Below are 25498 nucleotides of genomic sequence, written 5' to 3'. Positions count from 1 at the left end.
ATCTGTAGCAGCTGAATCCTGTAAAAGCATGGGAGGCAAGAAGTAAAGATGCTTAGAAGTGAAGGACATTTGTAGTAGTGGCATTAATTACTGGTAGCAAATTTGCCCCTCGTCCTCACATTGTCTCGACATGGTATAGATTCCTTGTAAGCAAATTTATACAGCACATCAAAAACACTGATAGCTGTATGCTGAGGTAGTACATTAATTTATAAAATCAAGTTTCTCGATAATGTGAATGTGCTCCAGCTCTGCGAAAGCTATGTTAGGACACTATGGCTGTACAGTAAATTACCCAAAAGTCCAATTATTAGTGCAGAATTCATATGAATTTGACTGATGGCTCTTCTAACAGAATTTTTGCATGTTATGCTTTCAGAGGGCAATGATAGGGGGAATAACGAAACCACATCCAGTTCCCTGTAATGCATTATTTCTGCAGGAATTACTAAGTTGTGTACACAGAAACCTGTTAATTCAGGGCCTCCCAAATTCCTGACTCCTGAATGCTTAACCAGAGAACAGTAACCTTTTATAAATAGTTTTATTAAATAAAATTTATATTTAAAAAATAACTTGAGTCTCTGGGCTTAATTGGCTACGTTCCACTACGATGCTTTGTTCTGCGCCACGTATGCAGTAATTGAGGTGGTCAGAGTTGTTCCCATTTCCTCCCTTAATTAGTGCCTATTTTGTGTGGTGAAAAATTTGTGACGGCACATGGAGTTTTAAAAATGGAAAAAATGTGCTAAATTGATGAATTTTACCTGTGGGTAACATGTTCGTGTTTATTATCTACATAATTTAGACATCATATGTGTGAATAGCACAGCCTACCTTCCTGACGTAACATACGTATTTTGGTTTAAAAAAAAGATCAAATCTCTGTTGAAAACAAGAGGTAACTTTTAATATATATGCATACGGACATATAATACAGTATCTCAGATAGTGGAGAAACTGTATTGTGCCCTTAGAATAGTAATAGTAGTTTTGAATAATTTTTTTGTTGTTTGTGCACATCTCTGAATTTTACCACTGAAATGGAAGGGCACTCTCCCACTGGGCAGTTTTAATCCTCTAAGTGATAGGTTTGCTTTTTTGAATTAGATTTTGCAGATTATGAGCTGAAAACACTATCCAATAATACTGGGAAACTCAGAATACAAGACTAGTGGGTCACTAATTTGCTACTTCAAGACACAGTGAGGGAAGAGAACTGGGTGAAACACGAAATTTTATTTTGGCCAGATGAGTGTTTATGGCAAAAGACAACAAATTATTTCCTGTCTAGAATTCCAGCCCGTAGGACAGTTGGAAAGGATTGCGTTCTTATCAGTTGAACAAGGGGTGGACAACGGGGGGAGAAAGAAAAGCAACCCTTTTGCGCTGGTTCAAAATGTGAGGTAGCTGGACTTGCATTTCCTCTCCTTAAAGAAGCGAGACTATTTCCAAGGATATTTTGTTTGAGGAGAGTAGCAGCTTCCAGGAAATAGAAGTGTCAAAAGAAAAGGAGGAACAAAAGTCTGATTGTCACAGTGTTTGTGTCTGGAAATCTGAGGAGACCATTCGCCGAGTTAAGATTAATTGTGCTGTTAAGATAGCTGCACTGTGTATCAGTAGGTGAATAAAGTTGATTAGTGTATTATAGGCCCATAAATAGTAATTTTATAAAATAATAAATGTAGAGTAATATTAGATGGCAAACTTTATGTTTTTTACAAAAAAAGCACATGAAGAAAGTGTAAAACATTTTACAGTGTTTCAGTTACATCTCATTTATTTTGCTTGGCATAAAATGTAAATACCTTTCTCATGTGTGTGATCTAGAGGAGAGCAAGTGGTGTTGCTTACTGGTAAAATAATCAAATTAATCTTTTGTTACTGTTCAGGTGGACCCTGAGGTTTTTGCTGCCCTACCTGCTGAGTTGCAAGCAGAGCTGAAAGATGCATATGATCAAAGGCAAAAGCAATCAGAGCAGCAACCTGCTAACACTCTTGGTGAGTATATATAGTTGTGCAGTAGTTCTGTATAGGAGTTGCTTACTGTTCAAAAGGAGTTATGCAGCCCTAAACAACAAACTGGAAAATACAACTAAAGCTTCTATGAAGGTGCTGTGTTAAATCAAATTTCTGTGTTTTTGACAGACTGTCGGTTACAACCAGCTGTGGTCTCATTTTGCAGACAGATGCCTAGCTTTGCTTAAATGGGTAATTAATTCAATTCATGGGGACTGTGGCACTAAACTTACCCATGTCCATATGTTTGCAGAATGGAATCTAAACTTGATATGTCTTGTAATTTAAAGCATCGCATCTTCAGTACCTAAGTTATGTTCAGATAGCATTCTCATGGTTCCCTGAAACCCATACCAGTGCTATGGGTTTTAGGCAACTCGAGACATGATCCATCTCTCCATGTGTCTGATAGTCAGATGGTTTTACTCTGAGCTGATCACCCAGGTCTCCTTTATATAATTAGTAGAAAGAAGTAAGATAAATTCCTTGTGAACATGCCTTCTCATAAAATAGGTTGGAAATATCATTGGGTTCATTGCCAGTTAAATACAGTGTTGTTATAATCAAACGTTGATTTCATGGCCAGTGGGCTAATGCAGATACGTTAGTATGATGGAATGAGAGCAGTGTCCTTAGTGAAATATTACAAAAAGTAGGGCTTTTCACTGCTGGATTTCCTGATAACCGCTGCGGGGAGGTCTTAGTGTGGGTATCTAGGTGAGACAGTGCTCTGACTGAGGGAAAGCAGTTTGTCCAGTGGGCTTCAGATTTCACCAGCTGCTCATACTCAAGCACTGAAATGCTTGATATTAAAAGGCTTATGAATTGTTCAGTATCCTCCGAGTACACTAATGCCTAGCAGTGCTTTTCAAATACTTAAAACATCGCCCGTGTCTGGAATGGCATGTGAGTGTTAAAGTCACTTTATCTAGGCTGTGTTCTCCCAGTTGATCCGTAGATTTTTACGGGAGATAGAGAGTCCCCCTTCCTGTGGAAAAGTATTAAATTTTAAATAATTCAACTACTGACTATTCCTGTGTTTTTCAGCGTCAAAAAATGCATTCCTACACCTGAAGCATGCAACGGTGAAAAATAAAAAAATCCGGAAAAAAAATCCAGACAGTCCTGTAAAAAAGATTCGGAGTCCTTTGAAAAGCAGACTTGTTGGTAGCCCTGCAAAAAACATGCCAGCTACATCTGGTAGCCCACAGAAGCTAATAGATGATTTCTTGAAACAAGAAGGAACGGCTGCTCAGGTAATTTTAACACTTAACAGCTCTCAGTCCTTTTCTTTAGACTTAGTCTATATTCACAAATGCAGCTTGTTTTTCTTACTGGATTCTTTACTAGACTCTTATCTATGTATATATATGGTGTTACTATATTTGTCAGACTGAGCATTATCAATTTTTATGTTTGGAACAGCCAGAAGCAGTTCCATCAACTTCAGATTCTTCAGACCCATCAGCTGTGCAGACTGAACAACAGCCTTGTTCATTTAGGCCACAAGCACCCAACTTAGCTGGAGCTGTTGAATTCAACGATGTAAAGATGTTGTTGAAAGAATGGATTACAACTATTTCAGGTACAGAATGTCATGCTAGTGGTAATCTTGCATGCATCACAAGGAAAACTATTTTTAGTAGACTTTTTGTACTTTCTTGCTTCACTCTTCCTTTCACTGGTTATTTTTCACAGTAATCTTGAAGTCTTACCACCTTGCAATCTTGAAGTAACCTGATTCTTCCTACTCGGTTGTTATTCTGTAGTTTTGCCAGCTCCTCTTTCTCGCTTAACTTCATGAAAATCTACCTGCACTCTCTTCAGGCCTTGTCAGGCCCTTGTCTTATGCCTTGACCTTACTTGTGTGGGAGGTTTTCCTTATTTTGTCCAGCATCTTACAACCACTAGGCTGAAAGCTATTGAAAGGGAATTCTTTTATGAAGATGCTATTTTAGAAGCAAAGGAATGCAGGTTTTTTGGGAATAAAAGCTGGAAAGAATTCCACAGTGAAGTGCAAAAGTGTAACGTCATTGCTAAATTGTGATTTGAATTTTAACATCATGTCAAATAATTTGCAATCCCTTAGTATCTTGACAAATCTGACCTTCGTACCCTGGGCATTACTGTTCTAAGAGTTTCAAAACAGCCATTGCATTCTAGATCCCTGTTTATTTTCCTGGTTAATATTAGTCTGGCTGTTACTTGTTCATACATCAGTCCTTCTGCGTACACATCTTCGGATGTTGGGGAGAAGTATGGGAATATAGCAATTGCCAGATCAGTCCCTGATGCGCTGACACTTGCAGGATTTCTTTCTGTTCTATTCCAGTTACTCTGCGATTATATTCTAAGTATACTTAGAGAAAAGTTACCTCAATTTCTCATATTTTTTTTATTACAGATCCTATGGAAGAAGACATTCTACAGGTTGTGAAGTATTGTACTGATCTAATAGAAGAAAAAGATTTGGAGAAGTTGGATCTGGTTGTTAAGTACATGAAAAGGTAGCTTAATTGCTAAAGTTTGTGATATTTAGACTAGTTTTGTTAGAATTCATGTACTAGATGCTTCAGTGTGAGGCCATAAGCCCGTTAGACATTCCATTCACGAGTGTAAATATTTTTGGCTTAAACTTTATTGAAAAATGGGCTAAGAAGTTGGGCTGTTAAAATAGGTAATTTGTGAAAAAATAAAAGTAGCGTTTAATAGTATTTGCTACAAAGTCTTTTGTTTCTAGACAAAGGTTATAGTTTTTGGCAGCATTGTCCCTTTTCTTCATGCTGTTTTCATAAATTTTTCATGGTACCTTAGATCTTTCTTTTGTTTCATCTGTTTTCATTCTGCTGTATCCTGTCTCACCTCCAACCTATTAAATCAGGGTTTATTACTTAGTTATTGTGCTCCAGTTACTCTCCCCGTGAGTCAGGAGGCCCAGGTTTCATCTGACTTGCTTACTGACCGACACATAACTATGGAGCTCAGCTTTCTGTGTCTTAGATCTGGAAAATACTTACTTCACAGAATTAATCAACCCCCAAAAGACTACAGGAATATAAAAACTTCACTATGCTTTTGCATTATGGGATGGCTTTAGGCCTCAGAAAATGCAAAATGCACAGTGCATTGAATGCTGCGTAGTAAAGTCTTTATAAAACTCTTCAGAAAGCATCATGTTCCATTCCTGGTCCCTCTATGTGATATTTGCACCGATGGCAGTCTGTCTGTCCAGAGCCTGGTAACAAGAATAGGACAAGAAATCAGGAACTGGATGATCCTGATGTTAGGTCTTCCAAAGCTGTAAGCATAGAAACCCTCTGCTCTCCTGTAATAGTGATCTGGAAGGGGATTTTGAGACTACAGAGCTGCTTTGCTTTCCTTAATTTGTTTCTAGTAGCAGCTGAATGCTAGAGGTAACTCATAGCTCTTAGTGGGCCTCCATGATTTGGTTCCATTTTTGGCAATAAACACAATGTAGTGCCCCCAGAACCTCTTAAATGTCTTAATCGCCCTTGGCATTCATTGGAATAAAAAAGTAGCATGTATGGCTTGGAAGGAGGAAGGAAAGATGAGGATCCAGAAGCTTGCCATTTCTGATTCTTCAGTATGAAGTTGGTAGGTCACCGCTTTAATCGCAGGCGTACAACCGCTGCAAAATGCTAACATTGGCAAGCTGGTGTGACGCTGCTAACGTCAGGAATTTCACCATTGAATGGCAGAGCAGTCTGTGGCATTAGGGAAGAGTTGGTCTGTTGGAAGAGAGAGGGCTTTACCAAGATCAAATCAAAATACCATTAATAGCGAACTATTGTGGTCTTGTTTTCCAGTACGAAGACCAAAACTTACTGTAAAAAGGACTGGTTCTGTAATGGTAATTTTCTCCCTCTTCTTCCTTTTCCCCTTCAGGTTAATGCAGTCATCTGTGGAATCGGTTTGGAATATGGCATTTGACTTCATTCTTGATAATGTTCAGGTAGTTTTACAACAAACTTACGGAAGCACATTAAAAGTTATCTGAACTTGTAGTAAAGAGCTTGATGAGAGCCTGGAGCTCTCTGCTAGCTGTGCCATAAGTGCTTGTGAGGTATTTGCAAAGTGCATGATAGTAATGCCCTGAGTTTTTATAATTTCAAATTTCTTTTTAAACAACAAAGTGTTTTGTACATTTCTTTTCAGAAAGTGCCAAATTTGTCAGTATTGCATGTAAATAATTGTGTTAAAATTCTTTTATTGTAGTATAGAATCTATTTACAAAATGTTTGTTTATAAAGTTTTATGGATTTTTACAGTGAAGTGTTTACAGTTGTTTAATAAAGAACTGTATGTATATTTTTGTACTGATTCTATTTTGTGATGCTTCAGTTTGAATATAGCTAACCCCTTTTATTAAAGCTGCAGCTTTGATTCATTTCACAAAGTTTTACACGGTGACACTGCCTCAACGCACGTAGGAGACTGCTGTACATCCACCTGGCTGCTTTTTGTTTCTTCTCCACTGACTTTATTACAGATTTTAAGCCGAGGAAAGAATGTTAGCTCATTTTCAGTTTCATGCTTCAAAGATAGAAACCAGCGTGGTCCAGCCGCTCCCAAAGCACACACGGTGTTAGCTGAAGCGTAAGTGCTCTCTGAGGTCTGTGCATTCACATGTACTGTCACCGCTGCAGATCCGTGCTCGTAGAGGAAAACAAACGGAGATCTTCAAGCAGTTACGCAAAGGCAGTGCTGAGGAGCGGCTAACACGGAGCACTGTTTAAGCCTCTGCCAGTTCTCTGCGTTGCTCCTTCTTGGGATAGAGCCACGTTCCACTCTTAAAATACCATCGTTCTCCCCAGCCCGTGATACGCATTTCCTTTATGCAACACAACAAAATAGGTTGTAGCGAGTAGCAGAAGTGAAATAAATAGCCCTGTCTCTTTGCGTCTGTGGTAGGGAGGGGTGAGCCTGTGCCTCTGCAGTCTGCGTTTTGGGCGAGTCTGCTTTTCCCGGATGTACGCCAGCCTCATGTAGTCGTATTTGGCCCAATATGTTGAAGCAAGGCTGTTCAGGTCCCTGGAAGGAATGAAGAGCACTTGGAAGAAAACCCAGGTGGTAAGAAAAATATTTTCATTTTCTGAAGAAATGTTGGGGGAGAGGAGTCAGAAGGACCCCACATAATGGTGGGTGCGGGCCCCCCTGCCTGTAGAATGAAAGCTGGAATGCAGACTGGAACTAGCCCTGGAGCAGGATTTGTGCCACCAGCTTAGCTGGAAGCCGTTCCACTAGCACAGGGAAGAAGCTTCTGCAGTCACTTCACTGGCTGCAGCACAGGTGACAGCGGTGACAATGGCTTTTAGCTTTAGGTTGTGCCCCAGGCTTCCCTTGGAACGCACGCGGGGAGGGACGCCTGCCTGGCGGCCTTCTGCAGCAAGGTGGTGGACAGGGGCAGGTCGGTCCGCATTGTTTCTCTTGGCTTGAGTAAAGCTTTTCCTCATCCCTCCTGTAACATCCTCACAGAGTAGCTGACGAACAGGCTGGAGAGACGAGGACTGGAAACCACCCGGGCAGGCAGGCCCCGGCCATGGCGATCCCTGGCACAAAGCCCTGTCGGAGGCCGGTCCCACGTGCTGTACCCACACCGTCAGCACCAGGTCTGGTCCCATTCACCTTCTTTGTTAATGAGCTGGATGACGGGGCAGGGTGCACCCCCAGCACGTCTGCTGGTGACACAGGATGGGCTGATTGGGCAGGGACCGGTGCTGCCGCTGGAGCCTGCTGGGCTCCTCGTGAGCCTGTGGGAACCGCGTGAAGCTCAGCAAGAAGTGCAAAGCTCTGCACCCAGGGAGGAACCCCCCAGGCACCGGGGCCTTACCTGGCTAGAAGGCAGCGCTGCAGGCGTAAGGCCCCGTGGGTTGCCTGAGCCAGCAAGACTCCCTCGCAGCAAAGGCAGCCAGCAGCCCCCCTGACTGCACAAGCAAGACCGCCACCGGCAGCAGGTCAGCGGAGACGCCTGTTGCCATCAGCACTGGCAGGACACACCTGGAATGCTGGGTTCAGTTCTGGGCTCCGTGGTCCAAGAGGCACATGGACACACAGCAGCTCCCCTGCAGGGCCACAAGTTGCATAAGGAAGCGGAGCTTCAGAGCACTGGGACTGAGCCTGGAGAGAAGGCTGGGGGGGGCACCCACGTGTATGAACAGCCGCTGGGGGCCACTCCTCTGTACCAGCGAAAGGCATGGGATGGTGGGCGCTACCTGGTACAAACCATTGCTTTCCAGCAGCCCCCCATGTACACACCCCCACCCATGTTCCAGAACAGGTTGTCCACAGGAGTTCAGGAGAGTAGTAGTAGAGATCCAGCAGTAGAGATGCTCAAAACCCAACTGGAGACCTGGGCAACCTGCTCTGACAGCCCCTGCCCTGAGCTTGGTGACTGCAACAGGTCCCTTCCAACCTCAACAAGACTTTTTTCCAGCTCATTAAGTTCTATAAACTACATCTGTTTGTAGCTATGTACCTCCAGCGAGGGGCACGCCTTACCTCCATCAAGCTGTCCGGTTTCTACTAGTTTACCGCTCAAGGAATATTTGAAACCAGCCTCTTTAAATAATAATAATAAAAAAAAACAAACCAAAAACCCAAACAGCCAAACAAAGCGTTACTTAACTGAGTAAGGCTATTTGTAATTATCTTTTCCTTCTTCCATAGCGAGCCCTGCTTCAAACCCTTAAATACCGTATTCAGCCATTATTAGCTGCCTTATAAAAGGCTTTAAATTCCACAACAGCAACCTACAAAAAATAGCATGATCCTTTTCCCAGAGTTTCTGCCTGGGGGAAGAACACCCTTCCACATTCAAGGAAGCAAGAATACATCCAGACAACGTTTGACATCGAGGTTCTTAAGAACTTCTTTTATTAGTGTAGTTTTCATGATTGCATAGTTTGCAAAAGAAAAGTGTAACAATTAAATGCAGTCTCCTCACTGATCATTCTAGTCTAACCCACCAACACGCCCAGCGATGTGAATTTGCAGCACGCACCAGCCATACTGAAAAGGTGCTTTTCAATGGCAAGTTTAAAGTCTTAACAACCAAAAAAATTCCAGAAAGTTAAATTCCATTGCCAAAGGAGGCAAGTTATTAAATGTTCCTTTGGAATTCCACGCCATCTCCATTATAAAATGCAGATTTTGCCAACCAAAAAGCAGCGACAGATCTGATCAAACTTATTGCAAGTTAAATTCTTGTAAATTAAATCTAAAAATCTCGGCTATGTGAAAGATCATTATCAATTTTCTTTCAGCTTGTGCTTTTGAAAAGTGTTTGTTTCGTTCCTCTCCGCATGAGCTGCAAGTAACTGGGAGACTACCTGATTAGGCATAGGTCAAGCTGTCATCCTAAGGAGGGAAGCACGGGGGAAGGGCGGGTAGGAACAGGCTGGGATTACGGACTGACTCCTGGTCATGACAAACGGCAACCAGACGCCTTCTGAGCTGGTTCAGTCCCACGGTGTCAGACTCCTCAACAGCTTTGATGCAGCCTCCGAAGTCACCACTCACTCGCAGAGGACAGTTTTGCAGGTGCTTACCACAGCTGAGCAGCAGCTGGAGAAGAGATCCCACCTCAGCTCCTCCCAGCAGAGCCTCCCGGGGAACTGGGACCGGCCAAACACCCGGCCTGCAACTCCGGTGCTTTGGGAACACGAGATGAGGCACAAGCCACCGAGATCACAACCACACGCAGCGCGCACGCTCCGTGAGGGGAAGTGAAGCCAGAGGAAGAAACACCTTTGCTGGAACACGCCTCCCTACCTAGCCAAGCAGAGCGAGGCAAGCCTCCGCCGGCGCTTCCACCTCTGCCACAGCCCACGGAGTGAAACTGTTTATTGAAGCAAACTGTAAAACAAATGGGCTACTATGTCCATCTCCTTTATTTGCGGCTCTGCGTTATAATGGTTACAGGTTGACTTTCATGAACTGTACAAGCAGTAAAAGGTGGCCAACTATGCTTTACATCGTATCACACAAAGCAAATACAGAAATATCCAATTGCCTAATTTTCTATTTAAAAAAATCTCTATAGGCACAAAGCAGAAGAATGTTGGAAAAGAGAGTCAAGGGAAGAGGTATGCATAAATAAAGAAGTACTTCTTACATCAAAAATGTCCCAAGAATCACAAAGTCTGCAGAAGCTTGGTTAATCAAATACTGCAGTACTGATCTCATCAGTATAAAAGTGAAAGAGCTTTAGTTCTGTAATAAAAATTCCATTTTATTTTATTTACTTTTGGAGAGAGGGAGGGAAAAAGGGTGGAAGGAAGGTGTAAGAGAAGGAAGGGCAAACTTTAAAACAGCAGCCAGTATTAGGAAGGGCAGTAGGAGAGGTGAACAGGCACATTGGAACCATGGGAACATGTAAATTGACCACTGTCAAACCAGTGTAAATTTCTTGGTTTCTCATGGAAAACATTTTATCCACACATTTTCCTCCCAAACATATATCCAACACTGTCTTCAATATATGACTTTGTTGGTAACTTTTAGAACAGGAATAGCACGTTTATTCCTGCCTCCCCATTGCTGTAAAAAGTTATCTAGATGATTTCAAACACTTTCTTCAGCTCTACTATAAGCTGCCAGTCAGACTTCTGCATTTCATCCCTGAACCAGTCCTTCAGGGCATCAATGGACTGACGGCTGATCTGCAACACACAAGACAAACCCATCAGAAACATACGCACGCGCACTACTACAGGCAGCTTTTAGCACACCGGAAGCAGTTAATCCAAGGAACGGGCGTCCACAGGCACAGTAGGAAACCTTCTCACCACACTTCTGCTACGGCTCTGCCGCGTGACCTGGCCCGTTCGTTTCCCTTCTCTCCTCACCCCATTACCCGCTCTTCAGAGAGTGCAGCAGCATGGACCGAGACTCGTGCTTTGCGCAGCGAGGCAGAAACTTGTGACCCGAGAGGATCTCCCGCTTCGCCCAGTGCCTGCAGGACCAGCACCACCTCCCAGGCCCCATCACAGGTCCTGCCGTCTCCAGCTGAAAAAGCTCCTGTGGCTACACCCCCCCCCCGCTTGTGGGTATGTGCCCCCGGCGTGCGTGCGGCAGGGGGTGCGCTGCCACACGGTAAGAGCTCTGGCTTTGCTTCTGACAGCAGAAAACTGAGCGAGGGATCATCTCATCTAAGCCCAGCGTTGCCGAGTCAGAGCAGCTGAAGTATTGCTGTTTATTGCACAGTTTCAAAAGCAGGCAAACACAATCATGCTGTAATGCCACAGGGGATTTCTAAGGTGCTCTGAGCACCAGCTACATACCACAGTATGCAAATAGCTAATTTAGCGTTTTACCCTCTCGGGTGCAGTGAGCTGCAAGGTATTTTTAGCTGCAGTACATCATTCCTTCGGTCCTCTTGAGGGGCACTACTACAAACCTCAAAACAAGGCTACAGAGAAACCTGGCTGAGCAGTGCCACCCCCACACGCACCATTTCAAGTGTTCGATAGTCTCTGATGGAAGGTTCCTAGTGTACGTTTTTCAGGCTTCATGCAACATTTCCCCTTCAAAGCAAGCTACCGCTGTGCTGCAAGCCCACTCCAGAAACGCAGGTTGCTTTTACCTTACTGACGAGGATATCTGTTGCTTCAAAATGTCGTCCATACATTTTGGGTGATTCACCGGGAATAGGTTCTATTTTAACACATACTTCTTGGCCTTTTTTTGCAACCTCCACTGGTTTATGGTTTATTTCAATACTTGTAACTATTCCAATTTCAACAAACTGCAATACAATGAAGAAGCTGTAATCCACATCCACAAAACCTCCGCGCACACACCCTTCTCTAAACTCCTCTTTATATAGACAGGCTTGCTGGCCTGAAGTACTGCGCTGGTGGAGCAGCCACCTCGGAGCCAGTAAAGCAAAACACCCTGCGCTGTAAGGACAGCACACCGAAAAGCCAGCAACATCAGCCCATCCATAGTCATCTGGGATACCAATTTGTTACCCCGTGAAGTGGCACGACTTGACTTCCCCCCCTTATTAGCTGCCAGGAATGATGATTTCGCTCATTACTTTATATCGCAATACTGGAATTGCGGCAGGGGAAGGAGGGCGGTTGACCAGCAGATCCCCTCTAACCACGATGCTTCCTGGCAGGGCCCTGCGGTGGCCCAGAGGCTGTGCCCCACTACAGGACTCAACTCCTTTCTAGCAAGGAACAGCAAGATGGGTGGTCGCCAGGAAAGAGACCTGAGCTAGAAGTCTGAATCTCGTCTCCTACCAGAACGCTGTACACCGGGGAAAGGCATGCAAGCGTTTCCTGGTGCATCATCCCTGGAACTACCAGGTAGATCAAACACGCACTGGGAAGAGGCGGTTACTTACGTTTTTGCTAGGTACACACATGGGAGTCCCCTGCTTCACCTGGCCGGCCTCCACAACCACACCCATCACTATTGGGTCACGAGAGTTGAATATGAACTGAGGGAGTATTTTCATCTTGCAAGGAAATACTGCTATATGCCTGAAAGATGACACAGAAGAGGCAATTTGAGATAGATACTGAACAGTGTACACGACATTAACAATTCTGCCTTCTCCTGCACTTCTTGGGCATTTATTCTAGGAGTGTCACTTGGGGATAAATCAAGCAGGAAAACACTCTTTTGCAATCTTGCTAATCCCCGTCAATACTTCATCTTCAAGAACTATAGGGAACAATAATCAAGCATGGCTGGCACAGATTTTATTTTGACTGGCTTGGGCAGTCAACTAAGACCAAGACCAAAGGAATAGTAATTCTGCTGTATAATTAGTCTCAGAAGAGCACAGGAATAGAAATATTATTGCCTCAACCCGTCACAGCGTCTACAAAAATTCAAGATTTTTTGTTTGTAAAGTGAACAAATAGGTTTAAATGCTGAAGTATATAAACTCACATTGGGATCAATGTGAAATGAAATAAATACGTTTTCATTTATTTTGTCTGTCTTTACTGAGGATCACCCAATGAAACCAATTTGAAAAATTAATTTTGGGTCCCTGTAAGTTAAATGACTGCATATTCATGTGACTGCAGTCAGAATTAAGCCCTGTACGCTGGAGTTGCATAAATACAAAACAATAGAATCCAAATCCCTTTGGTTTTCTTAACTGCAGGACTAACCCATCTGGCACAAGCTAGGAACAGAAGCCATGTATACAAAGCAAACCTTAATAAGGCCACTCCATATTACATGATAGTTTTAGATAAATCTTGTAACTGCTTTACAGTGCTCACCCTACTAAGCCTAATCCCAGATGTAAACAATTAGACTGGAGTAATGAATTCTTGAAAACTATCAATTTATTGCCCTAGCTTCTTCCTCCTCTCCCTCTTCCCCATCAGAACTACATGGTGAATAACAAAATGGAAACAAGAAGTTAAATGCAATTTCTTCTGTAATAAAATAATTGAGATGCTGTTATTTGGGAAGCATCCAGAATATGATTGCTCTTACTTACTTGAATTCCTCTTGTTTCTGTTTTTTGTAGTCTTGTCTATATTTTGTGAAGGCATCAAATAAGTGATAAATTATTTCAGCACTAAAAATTCGAACTCCTAAACTATCAGCCATTTCCTGCGCATCACGTTCAATTCTCACATCAAATGCTAGAATGACTGCATATCTGTAAGTAAAAAGAAGTTCAACAGTTTACTGGCCAGATCACAGAACCAGAACTAAGGAGGGGGCCCTCCTGAAACACCACCGCGCGTCTACCAGCACAGTAAAGCAAAGCAGTTACTTACTGTGGGTCATGCTCCAACATAACTGATGCCTTCATAACATCTTTTTTATGGACAGGACCTATGTTAATTCCTGAATACTGTTGAAGAAGAAAGCCACGTAAATCAGTCACCGATCTTTGAGTCACAAGGAAACAGTTACCCACTAAAACGTGGAAACAACATCATCAGATGACAGCACAGAAGTACTTACTGGCACTTCTGACGTTTTAAGAAATTCAAGTAATGCTTCTAAAGAGCCTAAAGTAGAAGCCTGAACATAAACACCTTTCTCTTCTAACTTGATTGCATTCAGTGTTTGCTTCAGTTCATGTATTAGTTCATCCTTTAGGGAAAAAAAGGAGAGGAAAAAAGCAAGATTTACTTCTCTTACTATTTATGCCTCAGGGTACTAAGTCTTTCTGTTCACAAGCTGATGAAAGTATGTGACAGCTGTACTGAGCAGTACCAACTTACTTGGTTGCATAGGTCATAGGCAGCCCCGTGATACACTGCTGCTTGTTTCTGGCATTAGAAAAGTCTGAACCGAACCAGACTTGAGGATTTTGCAAGAAGGTGATCGTGTAACACAAAGCAGATGCCCATTTGGGGAGTTAGTAACATTTCTCTGCAGATTACACGCTGTTCTTCCCTCCCCACCACTGTAAGTTTCTACTTAACAGGACTGACTGAGTGAACGCTGTGTGTGGCAGTATCTTTGGTTTCCTAACTGAGCACCCACAACAAAAGCAGAACCTCCTGACGCTGTGAGCTGGGAAGGATTCTGAACACTCTTTAGGCCTAAGGGCAAAACAGAGGATGCATGAGCGGCAAGGCCATTTTACTGCTTTCAGAAAGGTAAAAAAAACCAAAAAACACACCACACCACAAAACCACACTACCTTTTTTTTTTTTTTAAGAGCCCATGCCTTTTAAACCCAAACACTCAGTCTTTTCCTCTGAGAGATGAACAGGTGTTGCCATTTACTTTAAGCTGTCACATAGCTACTACTAGTATACTATACTCTTAAGTACCCAGCAACAAGGTCTGTATCTGGAGGGCCTGAAAGATGAACTTCCCTTTAGAAGCAAAGATAACCAGAGAAGGCTAAAATAAAACTGTGTTTTAAAAGTAAACTATCAACATGCAAATTTCCTTTTTAAACTAACTTCATAACTTTGGAGAACAAGAGTATCTCAGTTTTGGTTTTAAGCCAGCTAAGTTTTCCTCTGCCATTTTTCAAGTGTAAGTCACAAAAGAAATTTACTACAGAAGTCTTAAAGCAACTTTTATGATCGTTTGGAGAACTCCACACTAGCAGATATTTGCTTAATATGTCACTGAAATATATGCGTAAGTTACCACAAATACCAAATCAGTAATTAACATATCAAACTATATGATAATCGTTTTCAAACATCATTCTATCAGCAGAGACACCCCAGCAATACATCAGGGAAAAGCTAAGAGTCACGTTACTAAAATCACGCCAACGCTAATGCTTCACACGGCCACGAGCCTACACATGTTATTGTAACAGTGTTTAAAATGCAACCAAAAAAAGCAAGTTACTTTCATACTGAGCTCTCAACATTTGAATGAGCTTCATCACTGGAGAACTCCATTACCTTCAGGTTAAATGTCGTATTTCAACATGAGCCATCTCACCTTGAGGACGGGGACTTCATCCTCTTTATAGGCTACAAGCAGAGGCAAACCAGCCAATGTTTTTTCCAAATCTTTCCCAAGAATCTTCACACCTTGAGCAGCAACAACCTCTTTGTGCTTTTCGTACTGGTTCTGAAAAGGAGAATACGCACCAAAAAAAGAGTTCATGTAGATGCTACACAGTGCCACAAAGCAGTGCTGAGCAGCTAAAGAACTCGCCACCCCGCAAGCACGGCGGAGAGCGTGACAGCGAAGCGCCCAGCAGCTCCTGTCTTAAATCTGATTTTCTCTGCATTTGCATGCTTCAGTCAGCATGCTGCTGTCCCTTCAGATCCCACACACATGCCCGCCAAGGCGGGCAGGGGGAATCATCTAAAAAACAGAGACAGCAGCCAAAAAGGAATATATACTAGAAAAGAGTAAGCAGTGATTGGCAGCTCCTCACTAAAAACCAAACACCACACGCACAAGTTCAGCCCCATACGGAAGTAAGGGGAAGACGCCAACGGCTCGGCTGAAGCACCAAAGCGGAGCTGACACAGCCCACGGCTCTGCGCAGCAAGAGCACGCTCCTTCTCCCACTGGAGGCCTCCCATCCAGCCTTCTCATGTACATAGTTCCATGCTCAATTTCCCAGCTGCTCCTCCCCACCCAGAGGAACCTCGAAGATCTTTCACCACTTTAGAGAAGAGCTCTAAGGCATCACGAAAGCGGTTATTTCTGAAGGCCTTTAAATCAATGTTGGAGGGATTTTTCCAGTTTGTTTCTTCATTTATTTAGGAGATGTCCCATCTTTTTCTTGAAACTGCAAGGCAGCTCCCTTCCTCAGTAAGCACTTTGTTCCTGCAAGCGTCTTTTTTTACCCCTCGACCCCAAAAATCTGGGTCTTATTTCAAGGATGAGAATTCCCCATGGACAGGCTGAATGGAAATGTATCCTCATTGCCTGCTCAATAAAAACCAAAACCCAAAAACAAGGGAGAAAAAAAAAAAAGAAAAAAGAAAAAAACACGTCTCCCCTAGATCCACTTCCTCAGCTAAAGGTTCCCAAATCCAGTATTATTCATTGTGGTACTGGTACCCTATACTCCATCTCCCACCAAAGTGCAGACTCATCTGAAGATCCTGTTGATGGGAACCTCTGATCTATTATCTTGCTATTCAGTCCCACAAAAAAACAAACTTCAGTCTCATAAGATGGGCATGCCCCGGTTTATCTTCTGCTTTGAATAAAGGGAAGCAAACAGGTGCAAATTCATTCCTGACTGTACCAGAATATATTCAACAGGTTCCAACAAAGTAAAGAACATAACCTAAACACAAACGTCCGTTTCCCCTTTGCCACTTTCTAGCCGTTATCAAATGATTGGAGTAAAGCTGTGTTCCAGAGTGGGAAGCCTGACAGGCTCTCCAAGACAACCGTCCCACCCCACAGCTGACCAGACTGCCATGCACACAAGTGGGAAGAGTGGCTCTTGTCTTCCTATTTAAAGCAAGCCAAGCAGCTCTTGCTCAATTCCATCTCAACATCAACACTCCATTCTTCAGCACATCTGAGGCAGCAAAGCTCTCACAAAGGAGGATCACCACAACAGAGAGAGAACACCAACGTCAACCCAGGCCCCAGCAATTATCAGTACTAATTTGCAAGAGTGACTAAGTTTGCAGGAAGGAACTAGATTAAACACCAAGGAGTACAGTGGCCTGCAGGGACGCAGGTCTCCAATGAAATGAAGCACACCACAACTACTGCCTTCGATTAAGATCCCGACACTAGTTCTCCACATCTAAACCAAACCTTTAAGGCTTGTCCTATTTCATTCACCTAGGTTATCAGTATGGCTTTCTTTGCCTTAAGCAGAATCTGTGGAGACACTTAATCCTTCCCTTTTAAGCAGGAAAAAAAATCTGAGCAGCTCTTTTCATTATCTTTGAATTGTATATATTATTGTATTCATAGCCTTTTGTTTCTGTGGCTCTCCTCCTTTCATGCAAGCAATTCAGGTAGGATCACAAATTCAGTCTCTCCCAGTCTGTTAAGACTAGGGCAGCAAAACCTCCAATAACTCTTAAAAATGACAGAAGGCTGCCTATTCTGCAGAGGTCCTGGTCATCACCACTCACCAACTACTTCTAGAAAGTCACTTGTTCACTTCTCCCAAATCTAAGTATACATGATTTTTGTCATTAAAAAAAACTAATCATATATACTTTAACTCAGAAGTCACTGTACTAGCACATCCCAATTTCCATTTGAGACTGGTATCTCCCTCTCACACATAGCCACGTGCTCGAATCCTTTATTAAAGCATAAACATCTTAATCCTCGCAGCAAGGCAACTCCTTTGCCATCGTTATAACAGGCACACCAACAGGTACATGCAAGTAAGTACGTTCACAAAAACACTGGATGTGCACCGTCTTCTCCTTTAAATCATCCTTAGATACATCCACTACATCCTCATTTTTCATAAAACTTGCTTCTTTTTTTTTCCTGATTCTAAATCTTCTCTAAATGCCAATTACACTAACCAGTTTCCATACCTTAACTCGTAGCTCCTTCATAGGAGGAGGTAGCAGAAGACCTCTAATCTGAGTCACTATAGGACCTTCTACCCCAGGAACAATAATGGTGTCTCCTTCTTTCAGGCGTCCATTAATCAAAATAACATCTATAGTAGTGCCCATGCCCGGCAGTGCTTTAACCTGAATGAAAGGGGAAAAAAGTTAACCCATATTTAAGCACTCCAATCACACCTTGTTGTTTGTTTTTGTGTTTGGGGTTTTTTTAACCAGGAAGAAGGGGGCAGGGAAGGGAGAAATTTCTAGATTAATTTCAAAACACAGCTACTGAATTACCTCCATGACTTGAGCTCTCAGCTCCTGACACTCAGCCAGTCTCTTGGTCAGCATAGTTTGTGTTAGCTCAACGAGCAGAGCTATCAGACTTCCCATGCCATCCCCTGTGTGAGCAGAGGTAGGTACAAGAGAAACAAAAGTGCGGGGATCCTTATTCTCATAAAACAAGGCAGCGTTCAAGCCCTGGAATCAGGATTAACAGTTACATAGGGAAAAACATATATATGCATCACAATTAACAGTAACATTCAACCCCAGTCAATTACTATTGCATTAAATGCCAGCTTCAAACACACACACACACACCCCCATTCTTGACAGTATGCTATGGAACATGAAGCCTCAACCCACACATGGAAGCAGTATGGGTTAACTCTAGAAAGCTAATTACCACATCTAGCTTCTAGACAGCACTGCACATTGCCAACAGAAGTTCCCAGAACTGATGTGATTCATGCCCTGCCAGTGTCCAAGGAAACAAGAGACAGATGGAATTCTCTCAGGCAATTCCCAAAGACAGAAAGAATAGGGACAAAAACTTAATCTGCTATTCATGACTATTAACCATGCACAACAATTAGCTGCTACTTTTCTCCTAACTAGCACTCTAAGGTTGGAGCAATTAAAAGAAATTTAACAACAACAAAGTTTGGTTTACAAGAGGCAAACTCCAATGTGTCAGAGGAGATGGTGACAGTTTTCTTGATATTCCAAGTTGTTTTGTGCAAGGAAAAGCAAAAACACACCCCCACACCACCCACACCCTTTACTATCACTTTTGTTAACCAAAGAACATATTCCAGCCTACCTGTTTTGCAAATTCCACTATGATAGCTTTTGCACGTTCTTCGAATTCATCTTTCGTATTCTTTTTCTGCTTCTTTAAAGTGACAGCTACATCTGTATCTGGGCTTTTTTTCCAGTCATATAACCTATCAATCTTGGAAATACAGTAATATGTCATTTTACGCAGCTTACTAAAAGGCACCTTTATGCTTATGCAACATCACCTGTGAGAAATACATTACCAGCCAACACAGCTAGCCAGCTATTTGCGCCAGTAATCAAGTTAAATCTTTTTATTTGCTTTAGCTGCTATATTTAGCTCTGTTTATGTATTTACCCAACATCAGACAGTATTTCATGATAGCAATACAAATTCAGGTTTTAAAAATTCAAGCTATAACAATCTAGGATGATAGAGGAAAAGTTTATATATATTGATTACATCAAGTTTAAGAGACCCGTGTACAGCTTCACATATACAAAAAAATCCCGTGATGTGGTTGGAGTTTTGGCTGAAAAGAGACCGTACTAGTTTTACAAAGAACATTTAAAACTTCCTGGTGAATGTGGACCCTTTTCCATGTTGCTAGAGAGAAGGGATCACAGGGGGGTTGTTCAAAAGATACGAATGCATATTTCAGAAATGCTTCCCTAAGTAGATTTTCAAAGCAGGATGGACTTAGTCCAAGGAACTACTACACTTGCTGTACAACTCAAAACATTTTGTAAATGGATTATAACTTTAGAAAATGGATTATAACCTGGTCAAATAAGTGAGCCTGAGCTTAAATAACCAAAAGTTCTTGCATTTCAGGTTATAGTTCTGTTAACACTCTCCATCCAATAGTTTTTGTAAAAAAGCAGCTGTTTTCAGCAATGAGATAATGGCCTCCCCAGTTTCAACCATCTTCAGTCGTAATGGTCATTTCGTTTTTCTAAAGTATACTGCAATTTGTACACTGCACGTGAATACTCTTCTGTAAGTTCTCTATCAGCATGTCAGATAACTTTGGATGCTATCAGACACAAGTAACTTCCTTATTATAATTCATGTAAGTCATCACAAACAGCCAGTGTAATTTCTTATGCACAGGATTTCTAAAAACAAGCTGAAAATAATTGGCTTTCCCATCTAATATTGCAGAGCCTGAAATACTTCCCAATACAGATCAACATTACCGCTCCACAAGCTTAAAAGCTAGCCTGTTTTCAAGTCAAACTAACAAGTATCAGTAGCTAAAAAAAGATTTTTCAACATGAAGTTTGTCTTTCATCAGAAAATGTACACAAATCCATGTAAGCAGCTGCAAGGAAAAAAACCACAACTGAATTACAACTTCCACAAATACGAACCATATACGGAAGTTATCTTACCTTGTTGAGAGCTACTATAAAGGGACATTTCTTTGATTTCAACAGATTTATTGATTCAATTGTCTGTGGCTCCAAACCATGCATGATGTCAACGACAAGTATAGCAATATCACAAAGTGAGCTTCCTCTATTTCTTAGATTGCTGTGGCATTAAGAGGAAGGGAAAAAAAAACCCAAAAAAATCAGTCATACAGCAACAGAACTTTAATAATAAACACCAAAAATGTCAAATTTACATTGACCAAAAAAAAGCTAAAGCTGATCAAGTAGTTAGTTACTTCTAAGGGAAAAATGTCACCAAAAATATTAAAATCACACTGTGCAAATTCTATTTAACAGATTAGAGTATGCGTAAGCAAAAATAAGAAACTTACTCTCCCAAAATTTTTCACGTTATTATGTATTTTTACAAGTTAAGAAACATTCTGATTTTTTCTGGAGAACTGAGACTCTTACAGTGAAATACCAGAGTGCAAAACCTGAACAAGACAGTTTTTAATACAATACTACATAAAACTCTAACATTATTAGACATCTTTGGTGCCAAAGATCTTCTTTGGCTAGAAGATGAAGAGCTGAAAGTAGTACGATGCCAATGAACTGATCAGAACATTACCAAATGCCCTAAGACATGGCATTTCAGTGCTTGCAGAGGTTTATGTTTAAGAATGTCACATAAAAGTCTTAATCCTTGTGTTTGGAGATTTCACCCGAGCACTACCTCAGTGAGTACAGTTATATCTATCGTGTTTTAAACTTAGAAGTTAATTTAGTGGCTTGCCTGCATGCCACTGGTGTTCCTAGACAGCGTATGATCTCTGCTAACACTCAGCTGACTCGTGTAGTTGGTAACTTCCAGTCTTATGAACTCAGTTTACCTTAACTGGGACACTATGAACTGGAGGCTATTGATTTTTCACAGCAGAGTGCTTCAGCCACCTGAAATCCTCACATTTTCTTCTCCAGCTAGCTGCCTGCTTCTGTCTTTCCTCTTACACAACTATTAAGAAAAGAGTTACTGATGTGCTTTTTCAGATATCCATGGCTCAACTGGCACGAAGACAGAAAATTAATCAGATACAAAAGGCCAGTAATTAACCAGATACAAAAAGTACCTGCAAACTAAGCAAATCCACTTATTTCTCCACTTCAGGTTAGTTTTTCATTTGGGGGTTGGTTTTTGAGGGTTGGTTTGTTTGTTTTTGAAGTGAGAAGCAATGAAATGGATTAGGCAAGGACCTAGCCTTTGTTAAAAATATATCCAGATGCTTCAGCCATCACTTCTGAGAAGTACTATATTGTGAAAAAACATTACCTGAAAGACTCATGTCCCGGAGTGTCAATTATCAGCATGCCTGGAATTTTTATGTTCTCTCTGTCAAACTAACATTTCAAAATATTAGCCATCTTGTAAAGATTACACAAGAAGAAAAAAATTTAAGAGCTGGCAGCATTATTGACAGCCTTCACTTCAAAAATCCCGAGACATATTTTAAGAAAGGCCAACACCCTCCATAAAACGAATCAGTCAAAGTTCATTCCAATATTAAAAATAAAGAACATGATGCAGCACATCCCCCTAGGTATCAAGTGGCCATAAGCTCAGCTAAAATTTGTAAGATAAGGCAGCCTACAGGGGAAAAAGTAGTTCAGACTACTGAGATTTATCATCCTTGTCTTAACCTCCTCTCCACTGACTTTACATTTTTAATAAATTAAATAAAATATTCAAAAAACATCACTATCAAGGTTTTCCAGTCAGCTGCTGCAAAGTAGGATATAGTATCCAAAACAAGCAATACAGTTACTATTTCTATAACACAATAAAATTAATCACCCAGGAATTGGCCCAATTTTAGTGCACAGTAAAAAGTTAAGTTTTTAACAAAATAAACTCTGTAAGTTTTAGCTTACAATCAAAATATTGATAAATAAGCAGCCTATGTACATATGTGTACTGTCCAGAGCGCAGTAAGTGGTATCCGTGTTTTTGTGAAGTGGCAATGCATTAACTGAAACCAAATGTATCAACTAAAATGAAAAATGAGACAGCCTCCTTTTTGTGGGGGGAGGGGTGAGGGGAGCAGAGAGGACAGAAATTAAAAAAAAAAAAAACAAATCAACTCTAACATTACAGATAGGGGAAAGTACATCTGCCCACGTCAGGAAATTTCACAAGGCCTTAACTAGTTTATGTTTTTGTAAAAACCAGTCTTTAAAATGCTGTAACTTACATTTTTCACCATCTTAGTTTGCTCATTAATAGCTTCAAGGGGAACATTAGTTGCACCAATCTGCTGAGTGATACCACCAGCTTCACTGTCCTGTACGTGAGTATGGCGGAGCTGAAGACATTAAAAAAAAAAAGACCAGAAATACTTACACATAAGAAACAAAAGTAATCTCTTTGAGTACACTTTGATTCCATTCTCAACCAAAACAAACAACACATGCACAAACAAGATGCACAGGCAGTGCCTTCACATTCCACATCTTACCTTATCCAAAATTTTGGTCTTGCCTGTGTCTACATGCCCCAGGACACAGATAACTGGTGCTCTGAGCTTTTCAGTGTTCACGTTTTTGCTGTTTTCAGCTCGCCGCTTCTATGTAAAAGACACACAAACATAAAAATTGTTACGTATAAACCTAAAACCACAGCTCACCTCTTGACTTTATTGCATGCATACATACATAAAACACAGTTAACTGTGGAACTTAAATTTTCAAGGCAATTCAAGGTTTGTCATCCCCCTTTTGATAAAAATCAAAAATTTACAACTAACAGTTGAGGTTTTGGTTGGTTTTGTTTTCAGTTACGGCCAAGTTATTTTAACATTATTTATTATTTAGCTTAAGTAGGCTGTTATAACATCCACTAACATGTAGCTTTGTCAACAGTACATTCTGAAGAAGCATCTTGAGTAAGAAAACTGAGGACATTAGCAGCCACGTAAGTGTTGAACAGTTTAGAAATACATCTTTTAAAATCCTGAAAATCTGTAAGAAGAACAAAAGCCTCTCTCTTCAGGAGGTGGAGAGGTGGAGGGGAACAACACTGAAGCACACATTCTTTGTGAACAAGTTGTTCACAAACAAAATACTTCATCTTCAGGCAAAACCAGGTATTTTTTCTTAACGCAATTTCTGGATCTGCCTAAATATCAGTCATGACACAGCCATCATTTTGACAAACATGATTAAAAGGCTTTTCAATGAACTGAAGATTAAGTTGTTTCTTATACACCACAGGAGTCCAGCTGTCCAAATAAAGCTGTTATCTTAATACCTCAATTCTCCGTTTAGCTTTGTCATAAGCACGCTCTTCCTTAGTGCGGTCATCATCAGAGTCATACTCTGAATCAGAGCTAATTTCTTTGCTGGGCTTTTTCTCCATAGATTGTTTTCCAATAGCTTGGGAGTCTGCCTCTCTCTCATCTGAAGTCTTTTCATCCTCATCCTCACTCCCTTCACTATCTTCAGATTCTTCACTCTCTTCTTCCTCTTCCTCCTCCTCATCTTCCTCCTCCTCCTCCTCATCCACTTCATTTTGTTCTTTGACTTCAATGTGGACAGGTTTGCTCTCTGTCAAAAAAACAAAAATCTAAGTAAAAATTCTCTATTCACACTTGTGGGGGAGAAGGCAACAAAAAAGAGAGACTACTATAGACGAGTGAGGACTGAGAGAAGGTTCCATTCAAGAACTGCTAGTCAGATAATTTTTCAACTTTCAATTAAAAAAAAAAAATGTTGCGAGCTGCTGTCTTGTGTTTAGAATCTGTGCAAGCAGAGTGAGTTGGAGGCCAGGGGTGTGTGTGATATTATCAGCAGAGTGAGTTTGGGGTGAGGGGAGGAATGCTGTTAGCAGCACACTATGCCTGACATCATTTGCAAATATTCAGATCAAGTGACATTCCTTAAAGCTGTGTGCACTTCATAAAGGAATGAATGCACTAACACCTTTAAATAGAAAGCCAAAACACTCCAAACTCAACAAAATATGGATTCTGCATATTACTGATCAGGAATGCACATTTAAGTAGAAGTAACAATCAGAACAAATGGTCTCTTCCACATCTTAAAAAAATAAATCTCATCTTAAGCTTTTCCTAGACTGTTCAGAGAAGATTAATATTTTTCAGAGGAATTCTTCAGTAAACAAACAAAAAGAAGTATCAAAGAGTAATTTTCTTTCTTTGAATGCTTCCCGTTTATCATACTTGTGAAATTGTAAGAGACAAGTTAATGAACACTTTAAAGCCATGCATTCTCTTCCTTACAGATCTGCTAGGAGGCTCACTGTTCTTAAGAGTTTAGTTATGTTTCCTTGCTATGCCGAAAGTCCATCAGCTGAGTAATACACTAACTCTAATTCCCAGGAAGACTTTCTCTGGATCACACTGGCAGATCCTTCAAATCCAAGCAGCAACAAGTGGGATGTGACATTCTCCCCAGAGAGCAGCAATGGACTTGCAAGGTGAGCAGCCCTTAGTACTCAAAGTAGAATAGTCCAGCACCACAGGAACATGTACTTATGCTGACATAAGCCCCATATTGCTGTACATATGAAGTATTACACTTGAAAGTACAGATGCCAGAAGTACAGGGCTAAGCAAATAAAACAAAATACTTGACAAACAGTCTTTAATCTTAAGGCACAACGAAGATACATCATGAAAGCACTAAGAACAGTAATCAACACCTGTTTAGGAAGACTCATAGCAATATGGTTTTCTCCACCACTGAAAGAAGTTCCCCCTGCACGCTTCTTGCATAGCTCTACCTTCCCCCTAAGCACTGCTGTTGGCAGCAGACAGAATATGGGCTTTGGCATATAAGCACAGGAGTATGAATGTTCTGACAATTCTTTCCTTTACTCTGCACCTGCCTCTCATAGAAGCAGATGAAAGAAGGTATCTAGAACTTACTATACTGCATGCACTCTAACCTTCACACCATTTTAGCCCCCACTTTGAGAACTTGTCTCAAAGCTACTCTCCTAGATATTTGCCAGATTTGTGTAGTAAAACTGTTATGGC

The 25498-nt window shown here is 41.3% G+C and overlaps 2 protein-coding genes across 9 annotated transcripts in view; one reads left to right on the top strand and one right to left on the bottom strand.

Moving 5' to 3' along the window:
* The window catches only part of REV1 (REV1 DNA directed polymerase), a 62701-nt gene extending 56355 nt beyond the window's left edge, over positions 1 to 6346 (top strand). For all 5 annotated transcript variants that reach the window (XM_055802369.1, XM_055802371.1, XM_027785254.2 and 2 more), the window contains 5 exons: positions 1893 to 2001; positions 3067 to 3275; positions 3445 to 3604; positions 4424 to 4526; positions 5926 to 6346. In XM_055802369.1, the coding sequence (XP_055658344.1) occupies positions 1893 to 2001; positions 3067 to 3275; positions 3445 to 3604; positions 4424 to 4526; positions 5926 to 6037 (693 nt within the window). In that variant the 3' untranslated portion in view covers positions 6038 to 6346. The remainder of the gene's footprint in view (positions 1 to 1892; positions 2002 to 3066; positions 3276 to 3444; positions 3605 to 4423; positions 4527 to 5925) is intronic.
* A 3566-nt stretch (positions 6347 to 9912) lies between these two features.
* Positions 9913 to 25498, bottom strand: part of EIF5B (eukaryotic translation initiation factor 5B) — a 39214-nt gene continuing 23628 nt past the window's right edge. For all 4 annotated transcript variants that reach the window (XM_055802374.1, XM_013299128.3, XM_055802373.1 and 1 more), the window contains exons 10-24: positions 23749 to 24044; positions 22958 to 23065; positions 22694 to 22804; positions 21775 to 21842; positions 20460 to 20601; positions 19108 to 19239; positions 18300 to 18482; positions 17985 to 18146; positions 15442 to 15573; positions 13987 to 14118; positions 13797 to 13873; positions 13511 to 13675; positions 12392 to 12530; positions 11624 to 11785; positions 9913 to 10700 (exon numbers count right to left, since the gene is read on the bottom strand). In XM_055802374.1, the coding sequence (XP_055658349.1) occupies positions 10593 to 10700; positions 11624 to 11785; positions 12392 to 12530; positions 13511 to 13675; positions 13797 to 13873; positions 13987 to 14118; positions 15442 to 15573; positions 17985 to 18146; positions 18300 to 18482; positions 19108 to 19239; positions 20460 to 20601; positions 21775 to 21842; positions 22694 to 22804; positions 22958 to 23065; positions 23749 to 24044 (2117 nt within the window). In that variant the 3' untranslated portion in view covers positions 9913 to 10592. The remainder of the gene's footprint in view (positions 10701 to 11623; positions 11786 to 12391; positions 12531 to 13510; positions 13676 to 13796; positions 13874 to 13986; positions 14119 to 15441; positions 15574 to 17984; positions 18147 to 18299; positions 18483 to 19107; positions 19240 to 20459; positions 20602 to 21774; positions 21843 to 22693; positions 22805 to 22957; positions 23066 to 23748; positions 24045 to 25498) is intronic.

The sequence above is a fragment of the Falco peregrinus genome, chromosome 4 (assembly GCF_023634155.1).
Source record: "Falco peregrinus isolate bFalPer1 chromosome 4, bFalPer1.pri, whole genome shotgun sequence".
Lineage (NCBI taxonomy): Eukaryota > Metazoa > Chordata > Aves > Falconiformes > Falconidae > Falco > Falco peregrinus.
This window is presented reverse-complemented; position numbering and strand designations above follow the sequence as displayed.